At 40.4% G+C, this 20,075-nt stretch overlaps 1 protein-coding gene across 3 annotated transcripts in view; it reads right to left on the bottom strand.

Moving 5' to 3' along the window:
• The window catches only part of BUB1 (BUB1 mitotic checkpoint serine/threonine kinase), a 42,269-nt gene that overhangs the window by 20,879 nt on the left and 1,315 nt on the right, over positions 1-20,075 (bottom strand). For 2 of the 3 annotated variants that reach the window (XM_068564904.1, XM_068564905.1), the window contains exons 2-16: positions 18,138-18,197; positions 17,915-18,053; positions 16,865-17,061; positions 14,038-14,081; positions 13,248-13,348; positions 11,699-11,751; positions 11,422-11,606; positions 10,037-10,188; positions 7,332-7,585; positions 5,501-5,559; positions 4,061-4,189; positions 3,854-3,964; positions 3,011-3,110; positions 2,010-2,091; positions 832-1,006 (exon numbers count right to left, since the gene is read on the bottom strand). In XM_068564904.1, coding sequence (XP_068421005.1) covers positions 832-1,006; positions 2,010-2,091; positions 3,011-3,110; positions 3,854-3,964; positions 4,061-4,189; positions 5,501-5,559; positions 7,332-7,585; positions 10,037-10,188; positions 11,422-11,606; positions 11,699-11,751; positions 13,248-13,348; positions 14,038-14,081; positions 16,865-17,061; positions 17,915-18,053; positions 18,138-18,197 — 1,841 coding nt within the window. The remainder of the gene's footprint in view (positions 1-831; positions 1,007-2,009; positions 2,092-3,010; positions 3,111-3,853; positions 3,965-4,060; positions 4,190-5,500; positions 5,560-7,331; positions 7,586-10,036; positions 10,189-11,421; positions 11,607-11,698; positions 11,752-13,247; positions 13,349-14,037; positions 14,082-16,864; positions 17,062-17,914; positions 18,054-18,137; positions 18,198-20,075) is intronic. The other variant, XM_068564906.1, reaches the window with a different exon arrangement.

The following is a 20,075-nucleotide window of genomic DNA, read 5'->3' as shown; positions in this document are numbered from 1 at the left end:
ACAGTAAGGAAAAGTTTGAAATATTGCGAGAATTACCAAAATGTGACTCAGACACAAAGTGAGTAAATGCTGCTGGAAAAATGGCGCCAATAGGCTGCTTGACACAGGGCTGCCACACACCTTCAATTTGTAAAAAAAAATCCAGTATCTGCGAAGGGCAATAAAGTGCAATAAAACAAGGTATGCCTGTACTTATTTTGCAGGATGGTATTTAATAGGTAATAATTATCTGTATTCAATAACTGTTGTCATTCATTAAGCTTCAGTTCATATGTATAAAGATCTTTGATATGAGAATGTTATGTTTGGGGAAAATGAGGACCATCTGTGAGTTTTATCAGATCACTAAAAAATTTTTAAATATGATTTTCTGAGTATAGTACTTGGCTACATCTCTAAAGTAATAAAATTTGTAGATACATATCAAGGATTAAAATTTGCTGTTTGTTACTCTTATCAAATTAGAAAATAAAATGTTCATATTTTTAACATTCAAGTCTGTCTGTAGTGGCTATTTTGTTTGTTGTAAAACATGAAATAAAGCTATATCCCACACAAATGGGTTGGACTTTGTATCTTTGCCTTTAAATGCTTCTACAGATTTTTCTCCCGTTCTACCTATAATCTAAGTTATTAAACTTTTAAAATGCACATAGACTTTAGAAAGACATTATGCCAAAACCAAAAACCATATATGTAATAATACAGTGAATGGATTTTAAGTTTCCTCTTTATGATTTTCAAATTTTCCATTTAGAATTTTCAAGAAGAAAACTATAATAGTAAAAGAACTGAAGTTGGCAGAAGACACTAAGATAGTGTAAGGCACACCTTTATCTTCTAGAGGGTGCACTGAATCCACCGGAAGTCTGTGGAAGGGCGTAGATGCCAGCTGTGCAGCAGACGTAAAGTCTCCCGGGCTCTTGGGACTGGGCGCCAGGGTTTTGTTGCAGCGGACACCCCACACGGTTGAATCATCCAAAAACTCGTCAGTGTGAGGTACTTCCTACAACGAAAGATGAACGGAAAAAAAGCAGCAATCTCCTTGTTTCATAGATGTAATTTAACACATTAATACTTTTTAAGATTCAAAAAAATGAGGAATTTTAATTTTTTCGAAGAAATGGATGTAACCCCTGACTAACACAGAGCCAAGGACATCGTGGGTCTGTTCTTTTCCCCAGAACTGGGACACTTCATCTTTAGCACACTCCAGTGGAGTTATATCACATGCAAGAGTCACATTTTGTTTACCGATTTTTACTTTTTTTTTTAAAAGGTTTATCATTCATTTATTTTATTATTTATTTTTGGCTGCATCAGGTCTTAGTTGCGGCAACGGGATCTTCATTGCGGCACGCGGGCTTCTCTCTAGTTGTGGCATGAGGGTTTTCTCTTCTCTAGTTGTGGTACGCAGGCTCCAGGGCGCGTGCGCTCTGTAGTTTGCGGCACGCAGGCTGTCTAGTTGAGGCGCGCGAGCTCAGCAGTTGTGGCGTGCGGGCTTAGCTGCCCCGCGGCATGTGGGATCTTAGTTTCCTGACTAGGGATCAAACCCGTGTCCCCTGCATTGTAAGGCAGATTCTTTATCACTGGACCACCAGGCAAGTCCCTACTTTTCTTTTCTTTTTTTAATTTGAAAAGTCTAGATTTACAGAGGAATTACAAAGATAATACATAGTTCCCATATAGCCTGTATCAAACTTCTTAGGTCTAGGAAAAATACATATGCCCCCAGTGGTTCCTCCTGTCTAAAGGGAAGGCTCTTAGAGGGCAAGGATCATATCAAACTCATTTTTCAGTTTCTATATCTATCTTAATGTGTGGTGCGTAATAGATTTGCAAATAATTATAGAATAATGTTCTATAAAACTTAATTTTCACATAATATTTTATTTTTTCAGCACAGTTTTTAAAATACACCATCTCATTTGACTGGCACAAGCATTTGGTAAAATGAAAAGAAAAGGGTTGCGGGACCCATTTCATGGATGAAGCAGAGATTTGCTTACATTTGGTTTTGAAGGGAACCTCCACATCGAGCGTTCTCCAAAGGTCCTGGCTCCTGTGGGCTTATTTTTAGGCTGTGGTAATCTAAGGAGAGATTTGCAAAATTACAAACAGCAAAATATGTTAAGGAAATAAATTCTACCACTTAAGTTAGAGTGTTAAAAACATTCTCCCCTTATCCTATTTAGTTAATATTTATACACATATTTCTTACTTTTACAGCAAAACTGAGTGCAGGTTGAATTAACTTGACTATGTATATAGAAGTAGATCTGCAGTTACTTAAGAGAGGGTGGAAAATACAGAACTCTCTATTGCACTGAGTTTTAAGTTTTAAGGACAAAAAAAGTGTTAGGGCCGTGGCCAACAGAATGGCATGGATGCCATACGTTTTATTTCTTATTCCCAGTGCTTGGTCTAGCTACAGAACATGAATCTCTTCTATACCATGATACCTTTAGTTCACACCTCTCTTTCACGGTTTAAATTATTAATGGTGAAACTTCCTGGTGCTACCCTACTCTACCCTGATGGGGCTCAGCCTTAAAACAAATGTTCTCTGCAGTGTGATCCAACATAAGCCACTTCCTTTTCTACTTTATCAATCCTGCAAATATATACAGAGCATGTATGGATACCTGTACTGGTGAATTCATTTACAGCTAATACAATTTCAAATCTATAGGATCCCTTGGTTCTCTGATGATTTATAACCATACGGTTTCCTTTTGTAACAAATACTTTTGTTATGGAAGGACTACTTTCTTGTAACCCCCCAGAACTCTGCAGATCTGGAAAAGAACTTCAGCAACAATCTCCCGGTCATGTGGTCAAAAGGCTCATCTGTGGCAGAGCTGGAGCTGGGGCCCAGACCATTTGAGCGGCAGGTCCTGTTCTCTCACCAGCTCACCACCCTGGACTCCTGGAGGGATCGCCGCACTGTCCCTGTCACTATGGCAACATGCATCTCCCCCAGTGTTATCTTCACCAGATATTTCTTTACCCATAATTTTCTTTGTTTCCATCTTCGAACACGGGAAAAGCAGTTGACAGAGAAGAGATAATCTTATTGACTCCCCAAGCCCCAGAAGATGTTGCATTTTCTGCAAGGGTAAAAAATTGCAGTTAATTATTATAATAGGACAAAAACACTATCCTTTAGGTGCAACTTCAACTACAAATAAGAAAATGGAATAAGAGCTTACAGAAAACAACAGATGTCAGTTTTTGAAATACTAGGCAATGAGGTAAGTCACTCTGCAGTGACATGAAGGGACTAACTATGGTCACAAGGGTTAGCACGTGAGCCTCCGGTCTTGAGTTCCTGCCACACATAAAGCAGTGTTTGCCGTTCTCCTAACACATTGCTATGGTCACTGACACTGAATAAAGTTCTCCATGTCTTTGCTTTCCTACAAGGAGGAACTAAGCTCTTAGCTCTATATTTATCTTCATCGTGATCTCCCTCTGGCTTCCAGCACAAATCCTCTGACTCTAGACAAAGGTGGGCTAGTCCTGGCTCCCAACACTCCAGCCCGAACATTCCTCTGCTGGGCAAGGCTCAAGTATCCCTCAAATACTCAGCCCTTCCTGGCCATTCCTACCCATGTGGGTTTTGTCCTTCTTTAGCACTTACTATTTATTATTTTTTAAGAAACAAACCAAGTCTACGGCACACACTGAGTACCTTACCAAATAACATTGTATTTTTTATTTCACTAACTCCATGCCCTTATGTGACAAGCTAACCAAGGGCAGGACCACTTCTTGTATAATCCTTGCTATTTCTGCGGGCAACCACTCACAACGCTATCCACTTAGCAGCTATTAAACAATCTGTTATTACTTTGAAACTGGGCTTCAAATGCATCTTCATTTTGACCTAGAGATGGCCATTCATCTTTGTCATCAGAAACATCAGGAAGTGTAGGAGCCTGAAACATATTCATGATGAAACCTTAAAAGAATAGAAATAATGGTAAACATGGCTGCAAAAGAGCTTTCATTAATTTGTTGTCAGACGCTACACATTCAAACAAAAGGCCTTACATACCTAATGCTTCTTTTGTGTGCACGGTGGGTGATGGCTGCACTTTGGATGGTGTTGCCTGAACCAGTCCCAGTGATGTGTTAGGAGTTGTGTGAAAAGAACTTGTGTTAACAACCTTCTGTGTTTCACACCCTATTAAAGAAATGGGGACAAAATGCAGCATCAGTAGAGAAATCAGAATAGTTTAGAAGGCACAATTTAAGAAACTTATTATACTTATTATACATTTTTATTATTCTTGATAATCCTCACTAAGGACTTCCATTACTATCATGCTTTCATATCTTTCATTTTTCTCTTTATAATAGTCCCACGAGGTAGGTAAGGCAAGAAGTCTCCGTTTACAGAAAAGGAAATAAAAGCTCAAAGAGATTAAGTGGCTTCATCTAAGATCATATCAAATTAGCAGACTGGTCATAAATAGCCCTCTTTGCTCCACTATACCCAAGAAATAGTTAATAGTGACGTTGTATATCTTAGGATTGGCTTTCCATCTCCCTCAGCCGGGTCCCAGCAATGGCGTACACGGCCCTGCACAGCCTGAGCCTCTCGGCTCCCACCTCACCTTCCTCCTCCTCCCCTGCTCCCTGCAGCCACTGGCCGCTCTGCTGTGCTCCAAACAGTTCAGGGATATTCCTGCCTGAGGGCTCTGCCCTTGCTGTTCCCTCCACCTAAACCAGGCTTCCAAGGGCTGCGTGGGTGGCTTCCCCCGTCAGTCTCTACCCAGATATCACCTTCTTTGTGAGGGTCTTTCCCAGTTGTCCCTGAAATTTCAAACTCTGGCCCCTCCCCCACCAAGAGCCACACTTCCTTTCCCCCTCTTCGTGGGTGGGGATTTCTGTCCTTTGTGTTCGTGACTGCATCTCTCACTACCTAGAACAGTGCCTGGCTTCTACTAGTGCCCAGTTAGGTCCTGGTTAAATGTAGGTGTCACTGCTTTTGCAAGTAGCTCTGCTCCCACTAAACTGTCATTGGAAAGGATGGCACAGTACATGAAGGAGTGGGGGGAATGAAGACCCAATCCATGTGTCTTACTTTATGTATAAAACTTTTATGCAAATACCTCTAACAAAGTAGTACTGAACAGAAGTATAACACTCCTAATTAAACTTTTAATCACCTTTCCTTCTTCACAACATATTAAAGATGACTCTGGTTTTAGATTAATCTGCTGAGAAATTTAATAAGAAAGTTTTCACAAATCAAGTTTCCAAAGGATTCCAACTAAGAAGATGTGACTGTCAAGTGAATTTGTACCTTTATTTGAAATGGTCTGGGGTTTAACTAACCCCTGCCTTCTAAGAATGGGAAAGCTGACACCCAGGTTCATTAAGGCCTGAAGCCTTCATGAACTGCAGCCACCAAACAGACCCTTGAGCGACCTGAACGAGTCTGGGCAAACAGCTTAGACACAAATGTATTATATCAATAGTTAAACATTACCTTCTTTTATCTCTGCTCCACTATGTGGCTTGAATTCATGAGTACTTTTATTCATACACCTGGAAGAGAAAACTCTTGAGACACACTAACTCTCAAGAAAGAACAGTAAAAAATGTCAGCAATTACGAGCCTGTTGTTAAAACACAGATGGGACTGCCTAGGTCTACAGTGGAAGTGAATAAGATGTTTTATGTTTTCTTTCATTTCCTTTCGAGGACAATAATTCTTACAGATAAAGGCCAGGTATTCACGTTTGCTTGACATAGTGATTCTGTACTTTAACACCGGATAATCATTCATACAGTAGGTAGGGCAGGATAAGGGCTTCGCTGGTTCGAACGATCCCATTTATTACACAGGCTAAAGGGCTAAACCCCAGCTCCGGGTCTGCCGCCCAGCACCACTCTCCTGTGCTGTGATGTGGGGAAGCACTGGCACCTTCGCTACAGGGGCCACCTCTCCCGTGATGGGCAGGTAGCCACAGTGCATTGTCCTCTAGACTTCAGCGGTTATCAAGAGGGGAAAGAATGGTACGTGAGACACTTACATCACAGTTTATTTTAAGTACAGTCGTGATAGTGGACCTCATCTGTCTATTTAACACTGCTTCCCTTAATGGACCCTGTGAGGGTATAAAGTAAAAAGTGCAAAGCACTTTTAATCTTACAAATCCCCATTAAACTGTCATGAAAACATGAGATTTATATGAGATACCAGAGAAAGGTGTCCTTTCTCTGTCATGGTCAGCCGTCTAGGTCACTGAGAGTGTAACGGGGGGGTCCTTTCAGTCCCTTGCCTAGGCCAAGGTCAGGGTCAGTCTGAAAGGCTTCTCACTGATCTGAATGTTCATTAGGTTAAAGAGTTTCCTAATTTTATAAGGTTCAGCTGGACACGCATCATGTCTCCAGGGGCCTGTCATTGCTGCTGCTGTGACCATCTTATTGTTGCGCAAATTAACTACGAAGAACTAATGAAGTCACAGCCCCACACAACAGTCCTCTTTTTACATACATGGTTTGATACACGACACAGGTCTGAATTATTGTCCTAATGTGGCTGAAAAAGCATGATAATTTAAAATCTTATTTCCAGGAGAAATCATTGGTAAAAGTTAACCTTGGACATTGAGGAGAACCAGTACTTAAGAACCATAATCTGTGCCAAGGGATTTAGCCCAAGGGGAGGGTGTGAGCTACATTGTAGCTTTTATTTTTTCTAATAGATCAATAAAATGTTTATGTTTAAAAAAGAGAGAGCACCAAAGTGACTGAAGAGGAAAATATAAACAAGCGATGCGACAATAATTGTAATTTCTGCAATCTAGGAAAATCCCTCAAAATTGGAGAAAAAACCTCCACAGCAGTGTATAGACATATTTTGGCATATTGTGTAACAGATATTAATCCCAAACTGCTCCCGGTGGAAAGACAGAAGGAATATGAGAAGAATATATGTCAAGGAACTATCTGGATTGTAATGAACCCCTACATATGTTCAGTCAAAGCCAGTAAGCAAAGGCAATTTCAGTTTAACAGCTGTATATTCTTCAGCTTCAAAAAGACTGTTAAGTTTCAGTGTATCGAAAAATTTTAATTCAAGAGGGAAGTATGAAGTAAAACACATACTCAAAAAGAAACAATAAGTGAGGCTGAAAGATTTAGGGCTAATGTTTTGGTAACTTGTTTTTTCCACTACATGCCCATCTAAAAATTATTTTGAAAAACAAGACTCATCCATCATTTACACATTGCTCTTGATATTGCAGGTCACGTAAAGAAGCCGTCAGACACCATTCACATCACTGTCATCTCTAGGGCTACCTTTGGCTTACCTGGCATCTTTGCTGGCCACTGTAAACATGGCATCTGTCACTGGCTGGGCTGCCAAAGGAACCTGGGGAGCTACACTCTGGGTGACGGCTGGGGACACCAAAGCAGCAGTGACAGCATTTGCCAGAAGAGGAACAACAGATGCCTCTCCGGGTTTCTCTCCTGCATTCTCTGAGGTCTGATGGACAGCTGGAAGACTCGGAGCTCTCAGTTCCTGCGGGGAGCCTGTGGGTGGCCCCATACCTGCTGGATTGACCTTTCACGGTAAGCAAACAAACAAAAACAAAGCCATGAGGTCCAGACTGCTACTAATTAGGTATTACAGCTTTTCAAAGAATGGCACCTGTCTTCTTCAGTAGATTCCTTTCCTCCTGAGCCAGCTCCTTACCCCTCCAGGTATCCTGAAATGAACAGTCAACAACAAAGGCCACTCTACGTGGTGGATGCTTCTGTAGCTTCTTAACCACAGACTCGACCGGCAGCTCATACTTCTAACCACTAAAATACCAGCCTTGGGGCTTCCCTGGTGGCGCAGCGGTTAAGAATCCGCCTGCCAATGAAGGGGACACGGGTTCAAGCCGTGCTCCGGGAAGATCCCACATGCCGTGGAGCAACTAAGCCCGTGCACCACAACTACTGAGTCTGTGCTCTAGAGCTCACAAGCCACAACTACTGAAGCCTGCGCGCCTAGAGCCTGTGCTCTGCAACAAGAGAAGCCACTGCAATGAGAAGCCCACGAAGTCCATGCACTGCAGCGAAGAGTAGCCCCCGCTCGCCGCAACTAGAGAAAGCACGGGAGCAGCACCGAAGATCCAGTGCAGCCAAAAATAAATAAATAAAATAAACAAATTTTTTTAAAAATTAAAAAAATAAAATAAAATAAAATAAAATACCAGCCCTGACCATTCATTAGTATTTAAGAACTGGCACATTTCTCTTTACTTAATTTTGGGAAAAGACTAACAGTCAATGTTACCAAATGCTCCTAATGGTGTTCCTTCTATTAAAATACCCTTGGTAACCATTTTCTCTTTAATGAGTAGGAAACATGAATATAAACTGCACTAACTGCCACAAAAGCATGGCTCACAGTGGGAACGACACGGCCCTTAACTTGAAATCTTTGCTTTTCTACTCACACGTACTTAGACTGTACATGTACACTCCTATGTTACCAAGTTAAAAGACAAGGAGTGGGATTTCCCTGGTGGTCCAGTGGTAAAGAATCTACGTTGCAATGCAGGGGATGTGGGTTCGATCCCTGGTCAGGGAACTAAGATCCCACATGCTGCGGGGCAACTAAGCCTGCGCCACAACTACTAAGCTTGCACACCTCAACCAGAGCCTGCGTGCCACAAACTACAGAGCCCATGCGCCCTGGAGCTTGCGAGCCACAACTAGAGAAGAGAAAAACCAGCACACCACAACTAGGGAGAAGCCCATGCGCTGCAAGGAAAGATCCCGCGTGCCGCAACTAAGACCCAACGCAGCCCAAAATAAATAATAAATAAATCTTAAAAAAAAAAGACAAAGAGTTAATTTCTCACCATAGAAAAGTATTCTCACTAATTGTTAAGAAAAGCACCAAATATCTAGGGCAAGAAAAGTTATTTCACAGACAAATGGACAAAATATAAAAAGTTTATTCTCACTAGTCATCAAAAAAGATAATTAAAAATGACCTATACCATTTTCTCACTTACCAAATTAGTAAAGATTAAAAATAAACATAATATTAATTTCTGAAGAAATACATTAAAAAAATAATAGACTTTCTCCACCAGATATCAAAACATGGAATGATCAAGAAGAAACCTATTGACTAAAACAAAGAGACAGTTATTTTAGAAATGGATCTTATACCTTAAAAATTTAGTATGTGATAAGATATTTTTAACCAATAGGGAAAGGCTGAGCTGGTAAATAAATGATTTAGGGACAAATGGAGATCCATTTGGCAGATATATCTTTATACCACTCATATACAGACATAAGTTCATCAACAGAGGCTTCTGGTTAAAGGCAGCGGCTTAAACACGTGCTTTATCATCCACGTCCTCCCAAAACCTCACCAAATGACAGTAAAGGAATCCTAACACCTAGAACAGCAGCTGGAGGAGGCTGATCTCCAGAGAAGTTCAGAAATTTGAACACATCTCAGGATGGACGTGAAGGTGGAGCTGAAAACAGGAATGTGGCCACAGTAAGTCTGTAGAAAAAACAGGTCCTGAGACCCATTCTTGCAGGTGCGTGCTGGTTTCTCAACACAAACTAAAGAAATCATTATATTTGAATTTTCATTAAATAATACAGGCATTGTACATCCCCCAAAAAAATCAGAAAAAGGATTATATACGCTAATACTTAAGTATATAAGTATGTGCCTACACACACATATGCACACACACAAACACACTACACATTCTGTTCTGTAACTTCCTTTCTCATTCTACATTTTGAACATCTTTCTGGGTTGGTGTTGAGAAGCCCAGTGTCATTCTGATTCTTGGCTCTTTAAGTGTGACCTCTATTGTCGCTGGAAGTGTGTTGGATTGCCTTTTCCCCCATTGTTGGGGGGAAAATAATTCAGAAAGCTAGTAACTAAATTAACATCAGAATTAACTCTAAAACTAGAGCACACAGAGGACAAATAGAAACAGAAGTTCCTGTACTGGGCATGGGAAGCGTCGGCAAGGAGCACACACACCTCAGACCTCCCCTGGGAAGAGGGCAGGTTCTCGTGTGATGTCTCCACCACTTGGTGCAACTTCTTATGAAGCTCATCCATTTTCTGTTTTAATAGTTGTTCTTCAAAAGCATTTGCTTCTTTCCTTTTCATATAATGCCTGTCTTCATTAACTTTAGGAAAGAGAAAATATGGTTTGCATGTGAAATTTAAATTCAGGTCATCAGAGGAATCCATGCAAAATCAGTAAAAGGTTATTTTTAAGATGGCAAATTTTTTACTAGTCTTTTCCATGTGTGTTAGGTTATTAGAACTGAAATATGTATTACTTTTCAATTATAATTTTTACCTTCCCCTAGCACAGTTACTTTTAAGTTCAGGGCATGTAAGTTATAAAAATTTACATGATGAGCAACAAAAATATTTGGTAATAGCACGGTATGATACTAAGCACTGCTTGTAGAACAATCATGACTGTGCAAATCATTTGAAAATGGAACAGTTTTTAAAAGATTTAAATCTCTAGGTGCTTTCTAAGAAGGAATAAGAGTAAAGTGCACCGAAAGGTCAGTGTGTCAAGTACACTGCTCTTGGTCCCATTTCCAATAACTGGTTAACATAACCACATCACGTACAAATCAAACCGTCCAGCTCAGAATTTAGCATCTGTGCAAGGCACAAAAGAGTCCTCCACGAGTGTCAATTGACTGTCCTCTCAGTTGTCAACCAAAAGAGAAATAATGAATGAACAAAAAGTGGCCTACAGAGTGGGCACAGCACAAATACTTAGATGGTGTAAAAGCCCTGAGTAGGACAGAGGTTCATTTTCCTCTGAGGTCCACGTTGTTACAGCAAAGGCAAGTGCCAACACTGGTATTAACATTCAGTTCTCCCTGGGGAACAAAGCTTGATCCACTGTACAGCACAGCCATGAATAACATGGCACTTTCATCAGAGGACTCCTGAATGTCTTATTTACAGTAGTTGCAGATCTTGAAAAATCTCAACTCCAGTTCCTAACTTAATCCTTTCACAGTCCAAATAACGGACCCAGAGGTTTAGAATTGCTAGATAAAGAAGTTCAAATCTGTACAGATATTATTTGAAAGGTTAAAAATATCTACTTCACTAAAAGCTAAGGCAACACTGGTGTGGATATCTATCTCCTTTAGTGCTGTTTCAACCCCGAGTTTTGTTGTCAAAAGACACCACTTTAGCCTTTGGACAAATGTGGTTGCTACACTAGTATTAAACAAAGATTTTTAGGCTCCTGACAGGATGAGCTAGAGACATTTTTCTTGCAGATTCTTTCAGTATAGTCAATTATCTGCTAAAAATGTAATTACTCAGAGATGAGGATTATGTTAAGTGACCTAGGATAGCTCAGACTGTAAGACTGCAAGTACCCCATTGTTCATGCTTTCTCCGTTGATTGTATTTCTGGGCTCTCAGCTCTTCAAAGGAAAACTCTGACTCTCCACGAATAAGCTTCTCCTTGCAATACATGACAACCTGCTGAACATCAGCTTTGGCTGCCACAGGTGGGTGTGCAGAATATCCTGATTTAGAAATCATGATCACCCTTTGTTCCCTAAAATGGGGAAAATACATTATTTACAACAGTGTACTGAAGCAGCTCTTGAAGGAAACTAAGTAATAGATGAATGCACTGATTGTACTTGCATTTTCGACTCTTTATCACAAGCTGCAGATGTTACTCCAGAAAGTTCTGAACCCTAGAAAGACAGAAAAGAAACACAAGCACTCACTTATCTGGAAAGAATCTATCATCCAAATTACTTCACAAAACAATATGAAAACACTTGAGGGGGTCTCTGAATCATTGAGTAGATTTGTATATGTTCTTTCAAGTTACAATTAATATCTGAAGCCTAGGTTTGCATTATTACTTTTATGATAACTTTTGCAACTAGAGTCCGATAAGAAAGCGATTTTAAAGTATCTGCTTGGTAGTCGAGAAGGGCACTTACTTCCCTTTGATACATAGTCCAGGAGCTGAGCCACAGCACCTATGTGTAATGAGTTTAACATTCCAAATAGCTACATTTAAAAAAAAAATCATTAAAATTTTCTTCTGGTACTATTCTATGTTGAGGAGTCTCCAATGCTAGCATTCATTCACTAGACAAGTATTTACTGAACATCTCATACGTGTCATGTCCTGAGCTAGGTCCTGGGAAGTGACCGTGAACAAGACCCAACTCTTCTGCCTAGAAACTTACAGTCGGGACAACAGGAAGCAATGAGACTGGCAAACATGAGTAGGATGTAAATTGGGATCATCTGAGTATCTGTCAAAGTTGGAAATTCATATTCTACATCAGGAATGTGCTACATTAATAAAACCTGCACATGTGTACTACGAACAGAGGCATTTCCATGGGATTTAGCTTAGAGGAGGTCCTTAGCAAACTTTGAAAGAGCAACAGTACTATGAAGAGGAAGGATGCTGGGAAGCAAGGAAAGAGCGTTTTCACAGGCTAATAAGCCATCAGGGCAGAAGAGCCACCTAGCCCCACTGCAATGGCAGGGAAAGGTGAAGTTATTTATTGGTTGGTGGCAGAAATGGACAGACATCATCTGACGGCTTCTGCAGTTTCCCTGAAATAGTATTTTTGCCAGTTCCTGAGGAAGAGGTTAGAGGTAGTCAGGTCTCAAGTTTGAGGAGAGTAAAAAGAAGTGTAAAATCATTATAATTTGGCATTAGAGAGTAAAATGGGAAACATAAGTGATATGTAAAACATAAAGAGTGAACTGGGAAATTGGAAGCATAATTGCCGGGGAGTAGTAAAAGCCCTGGCTGAGGTTACGGTTCGAAGCCAGGAGTGTTTTAGGTGGGCTCAGGTGCCTCCACATGGGTGTGACCCAAGGTAGGGAATCCTGGGCCTGTGCAAGGGAGCCCCGCAGAACAAAGGAGGAGAGAGGCTGGTGGGAGGAGGCGAAGACAGGAGGTCATGGAGCAGGGGTCCCTAGGTCAGACAATGCAGGAGGTTATGATCAGTGAGTTATTTTAAATTTAATATTTGAGGTGAGCAGTGGTGGATGATGACAGGCCCGGAGAGGTGCCGCAGGCACAGGTGGCTGACATGGAGGTTAGAGTCTTGGGAGACAAGGTCAAAGAAATGAGATGCCCAAGTAGCTGTGGAAGGCAGCTGGATGACCGTTCCATACCCTTCCCAGTTCCCACACGAACTACAGTCATTATTATTACCTGATTCTTAGAAATGCAGCCTGAGTTATTTCCTGGATTGGATTTTGATGTTACCAGTTGGTTTACAATCTGAGCATTATGCAGAGGTTCTGAGGTTCTTGCTATGAGGGGAAAAAGATGAAATAAAAAGAAATAAAGGTAAAACCATATTAAATAAAATTATTACAAATACATTCCCTTGATCTTTCAATAAGTAGCATTAAAAAATAAACTCATTTACACTGTCTCAGAAAGTGCAACTAAAATACTTTATAAATTAGAGAAATATGGTAGAGATAGCTTTCTAATCAATTCAAAATGCCCAAGAAAGTCCCTGAAAGACATGTAAACTCTAGTTATTTTAAACAACAGGATAGTCAGTGCTTAATGCTAGAATGTAATCTATTATTTCTAAAAAAAAAAAAAAAATACTACATTTCTTTAAAAGTTGCATTAAGCACATTTGATTCAATTCAGAGCAGATTCACTTCAGAGTAGGTATCGTCCTCTATGTGGGGCAATTTCTATTTTTTAAAAATCCTAAAAATACAATGAAATCACCAAGTGTGTGTGTGTGTGTGTGTGTGTGTGTGTGTGTGTGTTGGAGGGGGGTTTCTTTTAAAGTGCTATGACAGAGCCCCTGCTCTGCTATTTATCAGGCATTATTATTATTAGAGCACCATCCCTGTTATCTAAGACAATATAATCAATAAATAGTGGATGGATTTGTTTTTTAAGGAAAACAAAAAAAAGGTAGTGAAAATCAGACTAAATTACCAACATCTTGGACATTTTAGAAAGCATTATTTACCTTGAGTTGGCAAATGAGTTTCGTTGAGGCGTGTCTGAAACAACCTAAAAGACAGCAATAAAGGCATCAATATAGATTATAATTTACAGTTCAATATATATTATATTAAAGTGAAAACTAGGGACTTCCCTGGTGGCACAGTGGGTAAGAATCTGCCTACCAATGCAGGGGACACGGGTTCGAGCCCTGGTCTGGGAAGATCCCATGTGCCGTGAGCAACTAAGCCCATGTACCACAACTACTGAGCCCACGTGCCACAACTACTGAACCTCGTGCGCCTAGAGCCTGTGCTCCACAACAAGAGAAGCCAGCACAACGAAAAGTATCCCCTGCTCACCGCAACTAGAGAAAGCCTGCGCGCAGCAATGAAGACCCAAAGCAGCCAAAAATAATTAATTAATTAATTTTTTTTTTTCTAAAGTGAAAACTAAACATGATAGACAGCTTACTATAAGCTAGTAAAGACTGAGGTTAAGAGAGGATGTAGGGCTTCCCTGGTGGCGCAGTGGTTGAGAGTCTGCCTGCTAATGCAGGGGACATGGGTTCGAGCCTGGTCTGGGAAGATCCCACATGCCACAGAGCAACTGGGCCCGTGAGCCACAATTACTGAGCCTGCACGTCTGGAGCCTGTTCTCCGTAACAAGAAAGGCTGCGATAGTGTAAGGCCCGTGCACCGCGATGAAGAGTGGCCCCCGCTTGCCGCAGCTAGAGAAAGCCCTCGCACAGAAACAAAGACCCAACACAGACAAAAATAAATAAATAAAATAAAATAAAATTAATAAAAAAAAAAGAGAGAACGTAAAGTTGAATTTGAGAGTTGCTTCAAAATTAAAAAAAAAAAAAAAATTCTGGGATTGTCTTCATAACCAATACACTTATATTAGAAAAATTCCTCCTTTTGCCTCGTTTATGTTAGTGTTTCTTAAATTCATATAACAAACATACCCTCCTTCTGAGGGTATCAAGTATGTACATGTTACAACATGGGGTGTTCGAACTCTATTTTAGGCATTCTCTACATCTGGAACATATGAAAAGTATAATGGTTTGAAGAAAGATGTTAAAGTACAAAACTATTTTAAAAAGCAGATATATTACTGTTCATGCTGTGAGGACTTCTTAAACATGTCATTTCATGCATCTTTGCATGTTAATCAACCTATCAAGTAATATGCAACCTCCAAGCCCGACATTTTTGGGTGATATGAGGAGGGGTGCACAGTATGAAGAGACTGAGAGATGTACAACCAAATGCAGACAAATGCCGATGTTGTTTGACTCAATTCAAACAAACCAACGATTTAAAAAAAAGGCAAAAAACAAAAACATTTTACATAATGAAGAATAGCTGAAAATTAGAGGATATTAAAGAATTACTATTCATTTTGTTAGGTGTGAAAATGATGTAAGGTTCTGTAAGAAATCACCTTTTTGAGATGTTTATGGAAGTGTTTAGGGTAAAATATTTTGCTGTTTTGGATCTGCTTTAAATCCTTCAGCACAGGGACTTCCCTGGTGGCGCAGTGGTTAGCAGGTGATGCAGGTTCGAGCCCTGGTCCGGGAAGATTCCACACGCCGCGGAGCAACTAAGCCCATGCGCCACAACTACAGAGCCTGCACTCTACAGCCTGCATGCCTAGAGCCCGTGTTCCGCAACAAGAGAAGCCACCGCAATGAGAAGCCTATGCACCGCAACAATGAGTAGTCCCTGCTCGCTGCAACTAGAGAAAGCCTGCGTGCAGCAACAAAGACCCAACGTAGCCAAAAGTATATAAATTAATTACCTAATTTAAAAAAAATCCTTCAGCACAGCGTGATCAAATATTAATAATTATTAAAAGCAAGTGATAAGTAAATGCAGGTTCATTATATTAACTTTTCTTTTTTTAACGCATACTTGAAAATTCTCATAATAAAGTTTAAAAAGAGCATGTGCACTGGAGCAAAGTTGAAAACGATGAGTGTATTAAGAGCCGGCAAGGGGTGCAGTGAGACAAGCTGTCTCTATGCTGCTAGACAGAGACAGCAGAAACCTGTACCACCTTTTGAGAAGGGAATTTGGTTACATGTACCACAAGCCTGAACACTCTTCATACACCATTTGACTCCATAGTTTCAATTCTGAGAATCTATCAGAAGGAACCAGATAATAATAAGAAATACATTAGGAAATACTTTTATGATGAAGAAAAAAGACCTTGACACAGGGCTGCCTATGTACGTAAAACACGCCTGCAATCCTGTTACAAGTGGAGAAAAAAATGAGAACTAAAATTGACGGGTTTCTTCTGCTTCTTTAGTTTTCTGTATTAGGGTATATATAAATAACACCCTAAATGAGGTGTATTTAATCACTGAAAAAGTTAAAAATTGTGAAAAACAAAGTTATTCATTAGAATATTCATTATGTTGTTATTTATAAAAATCAAAATGTTGGAAACAACTTTAATGTTCCATTGGAGAACAATTAAATTATGACATAGCTCTGCGACAGACTTCACAACCACTTTATAAGTAGTATAAAAGTGCATAATTTCTTAAGAGCAGTATAAAGCTCAGTACATACAACCAGACATACAGTACGGTCTGCTATAAAAATACACAGACACTAAGGCACACACATAGGTATCGGAAAAGATATTGGAAGGAAGTGCACAAAAATGTTAACAGTAATATTTCTGGGCAGCTTTTCTACTATTCTATATATCCACATTTCCCCCAATGAGAAGGATTTCCCTGTACAAACAGATAACAATAAAAATCTTTTAAGAGCAAACGTTGCATTTCAAGGTAGGAGACACTGCGTGGAGTTTTATTTTCAAACTACCTGTACTGTTGCTGCAGCAGCTCTCTAGGTTCGGCCTGGTTCTGAATTCCTCTCCGAAAAATGGCACTGGCGTGCTGCCACTCCCCCTGGCCTTCCAGATGCCCAGCCCAGGCTACGTACAGAGGGGCTGACAGGGTCCCAATCCCATGGTTGTACAGAAACTCAAAAAACTGATGAAGGTCACTGTTGCACTCAGCCTGCAGAAATCCAAAGCAGACAGACATGAGAACGAAGGCACTGCCAGTCTCAGTGTGGCTGAGTCCAGCCAGCCCTCAGCGTTCGTCTTCCTGGAGGCCTCAGGATGTACTGTGCAGGGGAAGGCCTGTGTGGTCCTCTGATGGCAAGCCTCAAAGTTAAGCTCGTTCCTTTCCTTGACATTCAATGTCCCCAGATAACCCACGTTATCTCCCAAGACAGCAGGTCCTGTAACGTAGTATATAAAGTTATACTTGTTCAAGCTCCACAGGCTTTCTCTAATCCTCATATTTTGAAACTTAGTGAACAAATCCCTGTTTACTTTATCTATTCCATTCATGATTTTATTACTAGAAATCACGCCCCCAAGCCTTTATTTCAAGATTGAAGAGACCCAGCCTAACCTGAGGTGGCCTTCTCCTTTTAGTACTAAGTTTCATTTCTGAGAGTTAATGTTTTCTTAATTATTCGCAATGAATTTAATTTACTCCCAGGAACCCACTGGGAGTGCCTGCTCATCTCCCCCTCCCCAAGCATGCGCCTCATCCAACGAAACTTCTTTTTTTGTTTTTTTGTTTTTTTTAACTTCTTTTAATCTAATGGTTTCTACCTCGTGTTGTCACCTTTCAGACTTGATACTCAGAGAAGGAGGATTTTAAAATTAAGTCACTGATTCCACAGTACAGAAGCCAAAAGGTTGTAAAATACGTGTCTCTGGCCATACAACTTAAAAAAAATTTATGAAACATAAGGTATCAGAATAAAAGACAGTCTAAAATGATCTTCAAGTCTGGGGTAAAAAGCAAAAGGACAACATGACTAGAGATGTGGTTATACATCTGAAAGTATACTTACAAATTTTAAACAATAATTGATGAACCTTGGGTCATTGTGGTATCTCTTCTTATCTAAAAATTCCTTCATTAGATGCTCTAATAAAGTTGTCAAATATTCTTTATTCTCAGGAAAATTCTCTTCTACCCATCGCATGTAACTAGAAAAAATACGGATAATACTAATTTTTCAGGACAGCGTATATAGTTTGTTTACAGAAAAAATAAATAAACAAAATGCTAACCTTTCCCATTCACCAAGCGGGTCATCGCCCTTGTAGCTCTGCATATGGGCTTCAAACATTCTAGAGAAGAGAAAAATATGTACATGGGATTATTAGGAGTACTTCCTAAAAGCAAAAGATATACTTTATATTTATCATTTATACACCTTAAAATAGAAATCTTAAATATCAATTCAAATGCTATAATAAAAACGAAAACAGCATTCCCTCAGAAGTCAGAAAACTCAGAAGCAGTCAGTGTTTCTTCAGAAGAGAGTAAGACGCAAGGCCCCTGAGGTAGCCCTATAAAGAAGCAGCTAAAAGAAGGTCCCCAGGTCTATCCCCAAGAGTCTCCTTCTCCTCTCACTGATTCCCGACGTCACTACCACCACCACGAGGGGCAGCACCCAGAAGTTTGCTGCTCCTCCTCCTAATGTTGGGCCCCAGGCATGGCACTGACTCAGACCCCTCCCCTTGCTGCTCAGGAGCTTGGCTGGAAGACCTGAAGAGGGCTTGTGAAGGGTGCGCGACAGCCCAGGGTCCCACCAATCAGGGCTTCCAGATACAGTCTGCTTTCTGGGCCTCAGTGGAACACAACGTCCCTGAGGAAGAACACACAATGGCAATGCTCAGAAGTCAGTGGCTATAGCTCCCTGAGAACTCTGCTTGGCCCGACCTCCGTGTACCCAACCACAGCTTAAAAAAAAAACAACCAAGCAAAGCAAAGTTCTCCAGGGGCCCCTAGGTGCTAGTGCGGTAAACAAACAAACAAAAAGAAAACTGTAAAATATTGTCAGGTGACATTAAGCACATAGGAAAAAAACCTCAGAAGATGGGAGAAGGGGTAAGAATGTGACAGGACTTACTATTTTTAGGTAGAGTGGTCAGGGAAAGAAAGCCTGCCTCTCTGAGGGGGTGACATTTGATCGGTGCCAGGGATCCAGGCAGCTGTGTAAGTACGCTGAGGTAGAAGGGTGGGGATGACAAGATCTCATTTGCATTTTAAAATGTGCATTCTGTCTCTCCAAGTGAAGAAGCGGGTGGGGGATGAGAATAGAAGGTGGAAACCAGTTAGGAAGCTACTGCAGAGCCCCAGTGACAGGGTGGACCATGGTGGGAACAGTAAGTGTGGAATTTGGGTGTTCTGGAGAAAGAAACAATGAGACTTGCTGATGGGATTGCACACTGGGTAAGAGACAGTCAAGCTAAGGAACACTCCTAGGTTTCTATCAGAGACGCTACATAACTTTCGTTACATGACTTTTTTCAGGGGTAGGGAAAAAAGGTTTGAAAGTTATACTTTCTTCTGGCTCTTGTACCTCAAGATACAGATGAAATCAATGTTTCTTATGACTCAAAATCCAGAAGCCACAAAAGAAAAGCTAGATGAAGTCAACTACATATAAATTAAAAGCTTCTATATGTCAAATAAACAAAACAAAACACGAAGCAGAGTCAAAAGAGAAATGATAAACTGGGATAACTAAACAGAGCTTCTAGAAGTTGGGGGGAAAAAACCAAACCCAACCCAATTTAAGAAATGAACAAAAGGTATTCCACAGAAATATACTCAACCTCTCTCATAAGAGAAATTCACCTCACTGAGATACAACTTCTCACCCACCAGACTGCAACAATGTGACAAGTGTAGTGGGGAAGCAAAGGAAACAGGCACTCCTACAACTTGCTTGCAGGTGGGAGTGTACACAGTCCCTGCCAGGGCAATTGGTAATAAGATCTACCAAAATTCCAGATGGATTTACTTTTGATCTAGCAAACCCACTTCTGGGAATCTAGAGGACAGATATATGCAAAATGTCACGTGTACAAGATTTTTCACTGCAGCACGATTTGTAATAGCAAAATATTGTCCACAACCCAAGTATCCATCAATGGGGGACTTTTTAGATCAATTGTGGTACATGAAATATCACGTAGTTGTAAAAAAGAATGAGAAAA

This window comes from Eschrichtius robustus, chromosome 15 (assembly GCF_028021215.1).
Source record: "Eschrichtius robustus isolate mEscRob2 chromosome 15, mEscRob2.pri, whole genome shotgun sequence".
Lineage (NCBI taxonomy): Eukaryota > Metazoa > Chordata > Mammalia > Artiodactyla > Eschrichtiidae > Eschrichtius > Eschrichtius robustus.
This window is presented reverse-complemented; position numbering and strand designations above follow the sequence as displayed.